Source organism: Dama dama, chromosome 13 (assembly GCF_033118175.1).
Source record: "Dama dama isolate Ldn47 chromosome 13, ASM3311817v1, whole genome shotgun sequence".
Classification (NCBI taxonomy): domain Eukaryota; kingdom Metazoa; phylum Chordata; class Mammalia; order Artiodactyla; family Cervidae; genus Dama; species Dama dama.
In genome coordinates this window covers 56934762-56947939 of record NC_083693.1, presented here as the reverse complement: position 1 = coordinate 56947939, position 13178 = coordinate 56934762, and the positions used below count along the sequence as shown (strand labels likewise).

At 35.8% G+C, this 13178-nt stretch overlaps 1 protein-coding gene across 8 annotated transcripts in view; it reads right to left on the bottom strand.

Annotated features, from left to right (window-relative positions):
• The window catches only part of MIA2 (MIA SH3 domain ER export factor 2), an 88701-nt gene that overhangs the window by 62017 nt on the left and 13506 nt on the right, over positions 1-13178 (bottom strand). For 5 of the 8 annotated variants that reach the window (XM_061159205.1, XM_061159203.1, XM_061159204.1 and 2 more), the window contains 2 exons: positions 7767-7985; positions 7562-7662 (listed from right to left, as the gene is read on the bottom strand). In XM_061159205.1, coding sequence (XP_061015188.1) covers positions 7562-7662; positions 7767-7985 — 320 coding nt within the window. Of the gene's footprint in view, positions 1-19; positions 121-1258; positions 1394-6572; positions 6592-7561; positions 7663-7766; positions 7986-13178 lie in introns of those variants that run through there. The other 3 variants (XM_061159212.1, XM_061159211.1, XM_061159209.1) reach the window with 3 other exon arrangements.

The window sequence follows — 13178 nt, the reverse complement described above, 5'->3', positions numbered from 1 at the left end:
AGCCTTGATGGCGTCGTACCCCGGGGGAGCTCGCCGGCCCAGGGAAACCGACCGCCGTCTTCATTGCAGTCACAAAATGGCTTGCGAGGCCCGGGCCTCTGCGTCCTGCCAACCGTGTCCGGACTTTGGACAGGAAGGCGTCTTGGGTCAGCTGTGATCTGGGCAAAGTTTAACCTCTCCCACGCAAGAGAACATCGATCGGGCCTTCGGTGCCCAGCGGAGGGTTCCAGGGGCTTACTCACTTTTACCTGAGTTACCTGGGCACTTGCTGCGCAAAACTCTTAAACTCCATGAGCTCCTAGTTACCCAGACGCCAAATCAAACCCGTGTGAACCTCGGCTGAGCGCGTGTTCTCTGAAAACGGGAGCTAAAAGTAGCACCTTGCCCTCTAAATTTAGGACCCTATATTTAGATCTGTTGAATAAAATACCCGGGGATGGCTCTGTTCTTAGAGATGGGTTTTATAGCCCATCTCTGCATTTTCCAACTGAAGTCCTCGTTGAAGCAACAAGAAAAGGAACGGAACGGATACGTCTTCCTTAACAAATCACCTCAGAGAACTCAGCAGTTGAACAATATGTTAGTTCCTTAGGAAACTTCCCTAATGTTTAGCTCCAGCAACAACAAAAGCATTGTGCCATAAAGAATCCAAAAATGGTCCAATTCACGATGGAAGATTTTCGGAACCAAAATGCCGCCTAGATTTTCGGAACTCTCATTTGCCACATCAGCCTAAGGAGTTTCAGGAACTATCGGTAGCAAAAAACAGCAGAAATTGCTTAATAATTCCCCATATTTAAGGTATTACACAACCTTTATATGTGTTGGACAGTATATACTCAAACTAAACTATATGCATAGCTTATTCAAACAGAAGCCAAACTAAAACTCTGTCTTTAAAATTTAAAAGAATCTTAGAACAAAGTATGCCTCAAAACCTTGTATTACTGGATGAAAATTCTTCAGTAAATCTGAACATTTTCAGAGAACTCTAGAATTACTTTCAGCTTTCAGGACTTATTTACAACCTAAAACATTTTTTTTAAGTCCCTTTGCTCTCCCAGAGACAGTCTGTGCTTTTTTCTAATTTAACAATAATTACCACCACAAATATTAAAAACATAGATCAAGGACAAGAGGATAAGTGACATTTTTTAAAAATCTACAAATTTCCCATGGCAAAAACAGTAAACCTTAAACTCAATGCCAGATCCGAACCTCATTTCTGTAGACACTTAATAGTCATATTGAAACTTACCTCTTCCTCTAGATCTTTCAATTCCATTTTTTAAAAAGTTCATGTTAAAATATCCTAATATGTAAGTAAAATTCTAGTAAGTACCTCGTATCTTTGAGAAAGATTTCAGGTTCTAATACATCCTGCACTTTTCTGTTTCTACAATGACTGTGATCCTGTTTTGACACTTGTGTGGTAAAGGGGTGTTATAGGTGGAGTTGTGACTACCAACCCATAATCTAATTTCATGGACAAAACTCCTGGTCAATTTTTGTCTTTAAATATCATGCAAGTACTACTCTCTTAAAATCTACAATTGAAAAGAGAAATCCTGGATTAGGTAACTTTGATAAAAATAAAATTGAATGTTTTAACATATATTCATATAGAGTATATGATTTTTACCATATTTACATTCAAAGTTTGTTTTCCTTAAGTAGATATGGGATTTTGCCACTTATATAGGCCTACCTAAAAGGAAATGGAGAACACATGCAGTCAGTGTTTGTGACCGCTACAAGAACCCATACAAGACCAACTTTGTCCACAATCCAGAAACTGATTTCCCTTATAAAGGGCCCTGTTGCTAAACTATAAATACTAGTTACTCCCTTTTGATTAAACAGTCAGTGTCACTGGCTATAAGATCTAGTCTTTCAAAAGAAAGTCAAACATGCTGAGCCACATCTTCATTCGCTAATGATGTAAGAGTTTGTTCTCAAAACATTTAAATCAGAAGCTACCTGTTGAACAAGAGTTGGGTAATTTCCATTGTTTATTCTATATATAAATGAAGCATTCTAGTTAAGAATACATAAATGTTAGAACTCAAAGAGCCTCTTCAATTATAAAATAAAGTAGATAAAAGTAGTGTTGATTCCTATTGCTTAAGCTTTTTTTTTTTTTTTTTACAAAATCTAACTGAACTTATCAACAAATAAAAACAATTTAGGCAAGAAAAAAAGGAAACCCTTTCACCTAAATTTATTGGTGCTTATTAGACACATTAAGATTGTTGAAATTCCTGGTCTGACAGGAACGCTTCAGAATATTTAGTCCAAACATTATGAACTTAAAGCCATATAGAGGCCAAACAGTTGAAATAAGTGTAGGGAAATGAAAAATGCATGTCTACTCAGTACAAGCTCTATTCAGCTTGAACTTCTTGTTGCCGTAGAAGAATGGGAGACTATGTATTACAGTCTTCTACTTTTTCAACAGAGTGCAGAAATCCAGATTTTTTTTATTAATGCACATTTTAAGTGCAGGCAACTGATTCATAATGTTTTACACAAAGCTCAAGCCAGTCTATGACCAGTAGCCTGTCATCTAAGCTCTGATATTAGAGTTTTAAACTGAGACTTCCCCAGAGAATAAGTGACTTTCCAGGGTCACAAGATAATTAATACATTTAAAGTCAATATTTTCATGTCTAAAGAATCTCAAACAAGATGTTCATATAAAATGTATTTGACAAAATTTACTGAGTCCACAAAAGTAAGCATACTTAGCACAGCCTATATTAAATAAGCACTTTACTGTATAGAAAGGTTAATATGGTGTAGCAATAAATTATTTTTTAATTTAGTAACTTCACTGATATAATTTATGGGGAGATGACAAGTAAGGGCTATGTCAGTAGGACATACTAATAAATAGAATTAAATAAGCAGTTGAAAGTTTTATTACAACTATTTTAGAAACTACATCATCATTAGTTTTTATTCTCTCCTATGCTAGAGCAGATTTCTGAGTAATGTTTTTAACCAACATCTTCAACACCAAATCATACTGAGTAAATTAATCATTTCTCTGAGCTTATTTACTAGGTAATGTCAACTCTCTGGAACCCACCAAATAAAGTGAGGAGGAAGCCTCTGAAAGCAAAACAATATGTGTCATTAAGCCTAGTTTTCACAAATACTCTTACAGTCAGTGGCACCTGGTCACCTTAGCTAGAAATCTCATAAATTTTCCTGTTTTTCATTTTCTCCTTGCTACTTTCAATCAATCACTAAATCCAGTAGTCTATCTGCAAAAGGTCTATCTAGTTTGTTCTTCCAATCATTTTAATAACCATTATCAGATACTTAGGTCAGAGGTTAAAAAATATGGCTAGTAGCCCAAACTCAACCCACAGAACATTTTGTCTGACCTGCATGGTATTTTTTTTTTTAATCTGAATATTTGCCAGCAGTTAAAAATTGGGAGATTTCAAGCTTCCCTGGTGGCTCAGGGGTAAAGAATCCACCTGCCATTTTTCACAGAACTAGAACAAAAAAATCTCACAATTCATATGGAAACACAAAAGACCCCAAATAGCCAAAACAATCTTGAGAAAGAAGAATGTAGCTAGAGGAAACAACTTTCCTGACTTCAGACTATATTACAAAGCTGTAGTCATCAAGAAGACAGTATGATACTGGCACAAAAACAGACATATAGACCAATGGAATAATATAAAAAGCCCAGAGATAAACCCATGCACCTATGGATACCTTATTTTTAACAAAGGAGGCAAAAATACACAGTGGGGCAAAGATAGCTTCTTCAGTAAGTGGTGCTGAGAAAATTGGACAGCTACATGTAAAAGAATGAAAGTAGAACACTTCCTCGCACCATCTTAAGTCTCTTCAGTCATGTTCGACTCTTTGAGACCCCATGGACTATAGCCCACCAGGCTCCTCTGCCCATGGGGATATTCTAGGGAAGAATACTGGAGTGGGTTGCCTGAGCCCTCCTCCAGGGGATCTTCCCGACCAAGGGATTGAACCCACATCCCTAACACCATACACAAAGATAAACTCAAAATGGATTAAAGACCTAAATGTAAGACCAGCTACTATAAAATTCTTAGAGGAAAACATAGGCAGAACACTCTATGACATAAATCACAGCAAGATCCTCTATGACCCACCTCCTAGGGTAGTGGAAATAAAAACAAAAATAAATAAGTGGAACCTAATTAAACTTAAAAATTTTACACAGCAAAGGAAACTATAAACAAAGTGAAAAGACACCCCTCAGAATGAGAGAAAATAATAGCAAATGAAACAACTGACAAAGGATTCATTTCCAAAATAAACAAGCAGCTCATATAAGTCAATATCAGAAAAACAACTCAATCAAAAAGTGGGAAAAACCTCCAACTAATAAAAATAAATGGAAAGAAAAAAGTGGGAAAAGACCTAAATAGACATTTCCCCATAGAAGACATACAGATGGCTAACAAACACATGAAAAGATGCTCAACATTGCTCAATATTAGAGAAATGCAAATCAAAACTATAAGATATCACCTCACACCAGTCAGAATGGCTGTCATCAAAATGTCTACAAACAAATGCTGGAGAAGCTGCGGAGCAAACGGAACCCTCTTACGTTGCTGGTGGGAATATAAATTGATACAGTCATGATGGAAGAGAGTGTGGAGATTTAAAAAAAAAAAACTGGGAATAAAACCACCATGTGTGTGCTTTCTAAGTTGCTTTAGTTGTGTCCAACTCTGCAACCCTATGGACTATAGCCCGCCAGGCTCCTCTGTCCGTGGGATTTCCCAGGCAAGAGTACTGGAGTGGGTTGCCATTCCCTTCTCCAAAACCACCATATGACCCAGCAATCCCACTACTAGGCATATACACTGAGGAAACCAAAATTGAAAAAGACACATGTTCCCCAATGTTCACTGCAGTACTATTTACAATAGCTAGGACATGGAAGCAACCTAGATGTCCAGCAACATATGAACAAATAAAGAAGCCATGGTACATATATACAATAGAATATTACTCAACCATAAAAAGGAGCACATCTGAGTCAGTTCTAATAAGATAGATGAACCTAGAGCCTATTACACAGAGTGAAGTAAATCAGAAAAAGAAAAGCCAATAGCGTATACTAACACATATATAAGGAATCTAGAAAGATAGTGCTGATAAAATTATTTGCAGGACAGCAATGGAGACACAGACATAAAGAACAGATTTATGGACACAGGGCAGGGAAGGAAGGAGAGGGTGGGAGGTATGGAGAGAGTAACATAGAAACATACATTACCACATATAAAATAGATCGCTAATAGTAATTTGCTGTCTGACTCAGGGAACTCAAACCAGGACTCTGTAACAACCTAGAGGGGTGGGATGGGGAGGGAGGTGGAAGGGAGGTTCAAGAAGGAGGGGACATATGTATACCTATTGCCAATTCTTGTTGATGTTTGGCAGAAACCAACACAATACTGTAAAGCAATTATCCTTCAACTAAAAATAAATAAATAAATAAAAAAGAATCCACCTGCCAATGCAGGAGACACAGGTCCAATCCCCGGTCAGAGAAGATCCCGTATACCGCAGAGCAACTAAACCCAAGTGCAACAACTACTGAGCCCATGCTCTCGGGCCCTCAAGCCACAGCTGCTGCGCCCGTGGACTGTGACCGCCGGAGCCCTCGCACCGGAGCCTGTGCTCCGTAACAGGAGCCGCTGCAGTGAGAAGCCCTTGCACCACAGCTAGAGCAGCCCCCACTCACTGAAGCTAGAGAAAGCCTGTGCAGCGACAAAGACCCAACACAGCCATAAATCAATAAACATTTTTAAATATTATTTTTAAAAAGCAGGTTCTTTTTTAAAAATGGGAGATTTCACACACACAAAAATCTAGATTTCCAATTTTTCTCGAAGTATCAGAAAATCTCGAAAAAAAAAATCAGACTGAAGGACCTATATCCTTTGGAGAAGGCGTACACTCTATAGTTGGCTACAGTTCTCTCCTTTACCTGTGCTGCACTCATTTCATTTGAGTTTATAAACCCTAATTTAGACCTTCACGATTTATTTCCTGAACTCAAGTGATAACTTCTTGATTGGTCTCCCTTCCTCTGGTCTTCATTCAATTCTTATTAATATTGACAGTGTGGGTTGACAGACTTCATACATGAAACTTTTTCACTTTACTTAAAGCAATTATCTTCCAATTAAAAATAAATTTAAAAAATAGTGCCCCATTATTGAAAAGATAGAGTTCAACTTCCTATCACAAATGCAAAGCTAACCTTTCTCTTTAATCCCAATATTCAACTTTAGTCTCACTTTATATTCAATCAGACTGAATTACTAATAAATTGCTTATAAATTTATTGCTTATAAATTCAATCAGACTGAATTGCTTAGAAATGCCAGAATCTCTCCCACTTCTGTGCTTTCTAAAAATGCACTCTCAGCCTAGAATGTTCATCCTTTCTTGCCTGGCTAACTGCTACTCTTTCTTCAACATCAGCTCAAGTAAGATCTCTTCTGGGACATTTTCCCAGGCTCCTCCTTCCCACTCTCTCTACCTACCATTCCCAATCAGTCTACCAGGCAGCTCCTCCTGTGTAGCAGTAGCATCCTGTGGCCATTACAGCACATAGTACAGTTATTGCTTTTTCTCCTGTGTCCAACGGGAATGAACTCCTTGAAGGCAACCACTGTTAAGTTTCATCTTAAAATGTAAATGAGAAGATACAAGTGCTTCCTCAATTATTTATATAATAGTAGTAAATGAGAAAAGGAACAAACACTTGCAAAAGACCTTATGTGCCAAATACTACGGCTAGGTGCTTTTGTAATATTTCATTTACAATAAATGAGATAGAATTTAATAGAAGTTACAATAAATGAAAAAGCAGACAAACTTTAGAATTTTAGTTATGACTTGGTTAAATTTTGAAGTACTAGTTGTTTTTGCAAGATTCTCACATTACATCATTTTGAGGTCACAGCTGTTATTCAAATATTAGTAATTTGCTTAAGATTAAGTTTCAGTTCATATTATTTCTGAGTTAAATCTTAGTATGATTTCTTCTGATTTAAAAAAAGAGAGAAGGAAAAAACCCTAATGCTCAAGATCAACAAAGCTTAAGGAAAGGTTTTTTAAAACATCTTTAAGAACATCCATGCAAATATTCATGTAAGGGAAAAGCTTCATGTAAGGTTTTACGCAAAGAGAAATGTTATGCATCAATAATATTTACATATGGAGGATTCACTCAAACATAATTTTCAGTTACTCCTATATTTAGTAAAATAGGTAAAATTATTGGGTGGCGCTAGTGATAAAGAACCCACCTGCCAATGCAAAAGACATAGAAATTCAGGTTCAATCCCTTGGTCGGGTAGATCCCCTGAAGAAGAAAATGGCAACCCACTCCAATATTCTTGCCTACATCATCCCATAGGCAGAAGAACCTGGCAGGCTGCAATTTATAGCCTCACAAAGAGTCAGACACAACTGACTCAACTTAGCACACACATAAAAGTATTGAAAAATATCTAAAATTTCAACTTACCCTTTCTATAAGAATTACAATTGGTGAAAATGCAGAATTCAGGAAATCATAAACATCAATTTGAAATAAATATTCCAGAAGCTGACACCAAGAAGCATCTTCTGTCAATTTATAAATTAAAATGTTAATACTTGATAAGATACAAATTTTGAGTTTAATTTCTTCCTTAATTGCTGCATTAGAGAACAAATAACTTGTTTCTTACCTTTTTTAACAATGTAATTTTGAGGAGATAAAGAGTTATCAGTTAAAAGGATCTGACTGTTTGACAGGGTATTTTCCATAGATGTGTCCATTTCCACCTGAGTAGGCCTTTCAGTGTCTAGTGACGTTTTTAATTTTTCATCACTATTTTCAGAAGATAGAGTTTTGAAATGAGCTTCTTCATGAATTCCCATAGGGAACTCTATTTCAGAGTCCATATCTGCAAATAGAGAGAAATGTTTAGGGTTTTTAATAATGTTTACTTTGTTGTAGGCTTCCTATTTTTTTCTAGGCAGGTCATCCTTTGAATCTTTGTGGGCATTGTGATACTTCATTATGGAAAGAATTCATTGAAACAAATTTATAGTCTGTATTAGTTCCTAACGCAGATATAATAAATTAACACACACTTAATAGCTTAAACAACACAAATATATTTCTAGAAATCAGAAATCCTAAAACCAAGGCTTTGGCAGGGCTGTGTTCCTTCTGGAGGTCTAGAGGAGAATTCATATCCTTGCTTGTTCTGCCTTCTGGAGGCCATCTGCATCCTTTGGCTCATGGCCCTGTATATATGAAGATATACACACACACACACACACACACACACACACACATATATATCTATATGCATATCTCAAGAAAATTCATTTTAAAGAGGATTGTTGTCGTTGATGTTTAGTCATTAAGTTGTGTCCAACTTTTGTGATCCCATGGAATGTAGCCTGCCAGGCTTCTCTGTCCATGGGATATTCCAGGCAAGACTATTGGAGCAGGTTGCCATTTCCTTCTTCAGGGGCTCTTCCGAACCCAGAAAGTGAACCCGACATGCACTGGCAAGCAGATTACAACTGAGCCATCTGGGAAGCCCTTAAAAAGGATTACCCTTCTCCAAAATTAAGAAAAAAATTTAATTTGAAATATATGTGTTATAATTTTCCATACTTGTAATGTTGCACCATATATTTATGTGCTTGCCATGTCACACAGCCATCAATTCAATCTTCAAATATAGTTTAAACTGATCACTTGATTCAATGAACTAATCAAACAGGATTTTTTTTTTAAAAAAGGTTCTAACTAGTCCTAGCCTGAGGTATAGTAGTCAAGTAAGTTGTGGAATTTATTTCTCAGTTACTTTTTAAGACAAAGATAGATAACTATCATTGCAGTCCTGAAAAACAATATTAAAGAATAGTCCTAACTGAATTATTCAATATCTAACTTCGCTCTTTGAGTTATGAATGTAACATATCATTTTCATGCTGACACTTAGTTAGCATTGTTTAAAAGAAGAAAGTCCCCAGTGAGCAAACAGATACCTGTAATTTAATAATATCACATGTGGACATTAAAATTTAAAATTAACAATCAATTCAGGAGTCTGAATATAATTGGACCATTGTAAATACAGGATTCAAATAGTGATCTACAATGATGTTTAATGGCATAAGAGGAAAAAAGACTTATTCAACAATTGATTTCCCAAAATTTATGTGTGCCTAGATTGATTCTTTTTAAAATGTTATCTGATAATACACTTGAAATAAATATATGTAAAAAACCAAAAACTTCCTATATTATTTTCATATTTAATTACATTTCTGAGGTATTATTTTTACATGACTCAAACGCAAGCCTTAGGATTTACATTAGAAGCCAAAGCAATCTTGAGAAAGAAGAACAGATCTGGAGGAATCATACTCCCTGACTTCAGCTTACACTACAAAGCTACAATCATGAGAACAGTATGACACTGGAACAAAAATAGATACATGGATCAATGGAGTAGTCTAGAGAGCCCAGAAATAGGCCCACACACTTATGGTCAATTAATCTACAACAAAGTAGATAAGGATATACAATATAGAAAAGATAGTTTCTTCAATAAGTGGTACAGGAAAAACTAGACAGCAACATGTAAAAGAATGCAATTAGAACATTCTCTAATACCATACACAAAAAATTTAGAGACCTAACTGCAAGACTGGATACTATAAAACTCCTAGAGGAAAACAACGGTAGAACACTTTTTTATATAAATCACAGCAATATTTTGGGGAATCTGTCTCCTAGAGTAAAGAAAACAAAACCAAAAATAAATCGGACCTAATTAAACTAAAAATCTTTGCACAGCGAAAGAAACCATAAACAAAACAAAAAGACATCCTATGAAATGGGAGAAAATATTTGCAAATGATGCTATGGACAAGGGATTGATTTCCAAAATATACAAACAGCTCATACAGGTCAATATCAAAAAAGCAAACAACTCAATCAAAAATGAGTGGAAGACCTAAACAGACATTTCTTCAAAGAAGACATCCAGATGGCCAAGAAGAAGCACATCGCTAATTATTAGAGAAATGTAAATCAAACGTACAGTAAGGTACCACACCAGTCAGAATGGCCATCATCAAAATGTCGACAAACAATGAATACTGAAGAGGGTGTGGAGAAAAGGAAAGCCTTCTGTACTCTGGCGGGAACATAAACTGGTGCAGCCACTAGGGAGAACAGCATGGAGGTCCCTTAAAAAACTAAAAATAGAACTTCCATTGGATCGAACAACCCCACACCTGGCCGTATACTGGGAGAAAACTACAATTTGAAAACATACATGCATTATTTACAATAGCCAAGACATGGAAGCAATCTAAATGTCTATCAACAGATGAACAGAAAAAGAAGATTGTATGTATTAAATACATACAATGGACTACATGCCATAAAAAAGAATGAAATAATGCTATTTGCAGCATTGGATAGACCTAGAGATTATCATATTAGATGAAGTCAGATAGTGAATGACAAATATCATATGATATCACTTACATGTGGAATCTAGAAAAATTATACAAATGAACTTATCTACAAAACAGAAATGACTCACAGGCAAAAAACAAACTTATAGTTACCAAGAGAAAGAAAGGGAGGGATAAATTAAGAATTTGGGATTAACATTTATATACTACTGTATATATGGGTGGAGAAGGCAATGGCACCCCACTCCAGTACTGTTGCCTGGAAAATCCCGTGGACAGAGGAGCCTGGTAGGCTGCGGTCCATGGGGTCGCTAAGAGTCAGACACAACTGAGCGACTTCACTTTCATTTTTCACTTTCATGCATTGGAGAAGGAAATGGCAACCCACTCCAGTGTTCTTGCCTGGAGAATCCCAGGGACGGGGGAGCCTGGTGGGCTGCCATCTATGGGGTCGCACAGAGTCAGACACGACTGAAATGACAGCAGTAGCAGCAGTAGTATATATGGGGTCTCCAAGAGTCAGACACGACTGAGCGACTTAACTTTCACTTCATTTTCATGCCTTGGAGAAGGAAATGGCAACCCACTCCAGTGTTCTTGCCTGGAGAATCCCAGGGACAGAGGAGCCTGGTGGGCTGCTGTCTGTGGGGTCGCACAGAGTCGGACACGACTGAAGCAGCTTAGCAGCAGTATATAAAATAAACAACAAAGTCCTAATAATAGCACAGGAAACTATACTCAATATCTTATAATAACTTGTAATTGAAAACAATCTGAAAAATAATATATATTCTTATGTATGTACTCATATATGTTCTTATATGTACATATATTGTTATATATAACTGAATCACTTTGCTGTATACCTGAAATATTGTAAATAATTCAATTTTTTAAAAAGATTTACATTAGATACAGTTATGACTTTCTTACAATTGTTAATAAATTAATAAAGTTTTAATTCAAATAAAATAATGAATTTTCTTTCCTATTTAACTGTACTTGAAAAATTCATTATTTAAATAAGCTCAGTTGGAATCTTTTTGTAAAATAGCTATTAATATTGTAATATAAATAACTTATCTAATTAATTTATTTTGTAAATTCTTAGATCAGCAATATTGGCTTTTTGTCAATGTGTTATCTCAAGTCTCAGCTTTTCACAAATACTTATTCAAGATCAGTGGTTCATTTTTCTTATGCATTCTTTATAATTAAGTCCAGTTTTCACTTGTTATTCCCTAAAAGGGTTAGTGAAATTATCTGAAAATATTGGCTATTTTAGCTATTTCTCCAATATCCAGAAAATAGACTCTGTGGCATTAACTGAATCCTTCCTTTAGTATTCTCTTTTTCAATAGCAAACTTTGCATGACCCTAGTTTGCTTTTCATTTAGTTAATAGTGAAATGTTTGAAATATTTGTAGAGTAAGGCATCTTTTCTCTGAACCTTAAAAGAATTTCTTAACACTTTTATAAAAATCCTTCAAAACTAGTTATAGTTGCATAAATGCACTGCTTGACTATTTACCAAGTTATTCTCCCAGCATCACTACATGAAATAAATTCTACTAAAATGATATTCAGAATGCCCTGAAGTTTCTGTAAATAAGCTCTAAAATATTTTTATATATCTATAAAAAATTTTCGCCTATATTTCTGGGTTGATATTGCTTTGTTTTAGTCTCTCTTCTTTCCAGTTACTCTCATCTGCTTTTTCACAAATATCTCTTTAGGATCTAACAAGCTTAGAATAAAATGATTTCCTCTAGCCTTTGAAAAGCTAGGTCTCTAATGTTTTCAATCATGAAAATCATCATATCTACACCTTTCTTATTTAGAAAAGTGTTAGAAGTGGCTCAGATGGCAAAGAATCTGCCTGCAATGCAGGAGACTCAAGTTCGATCCCTGGGTCAGGAAGATCCCCTAGAGAAGGGAATGGCTACCCACTCCAGTATTCTTGCCTGGAGAATTCCATGAACAGAAGAGCCTAGCCGGCTACAGTCCATGGGGTCTCAAAGAGTCTGACATGACTGAGCAACAAATACTTTCACTTCACTTAGAATCTAAAGTCTATATTCTGGTTAGAGGATGTTGATCAAGTAAAGAACTCACATTTTGTAGAATATTAAGAAATAACATATAGTTCTTCTGGAAATTCAAGAAAATCAACTAGCTCCAAAGAAATGTGTTTCTTTCTGAGTTTGCATTATTGATCTCTTCTTGTGAAAGTTATTCTGTCATTCTAAAGTTCAATTGTGTCTGTATTATTGGCCAATATTTGTTGAGTTTCTAATCTGTCCATCATAAAGACATCAGAATGGAGATGTGAGAAAGTCATGTTATATAACTCCACTTAAAATATAATCCACATGTTTTTAATCATAGGAGTCACTGATGCCTGGACACCTAGAAGTCTCCTCTGCTACTCTGCCCTCTTCTGTTGTCCTCTGTTGAGCTCCCAGAATTGAGAGACTTGAGGGAGAATGTGGAAAACTTTTTACATTGTTTTTGCTTGAGTTTCCATATTATCTTGTACACTTAAAGAAAACCCTTGTTATCACAGATCTTCTTAGGGGGGAGGTGAGGAACTATAGATCTAGAATAAAATATAATTTAGAAACCAAGACTATTTTAAATTAATGAAA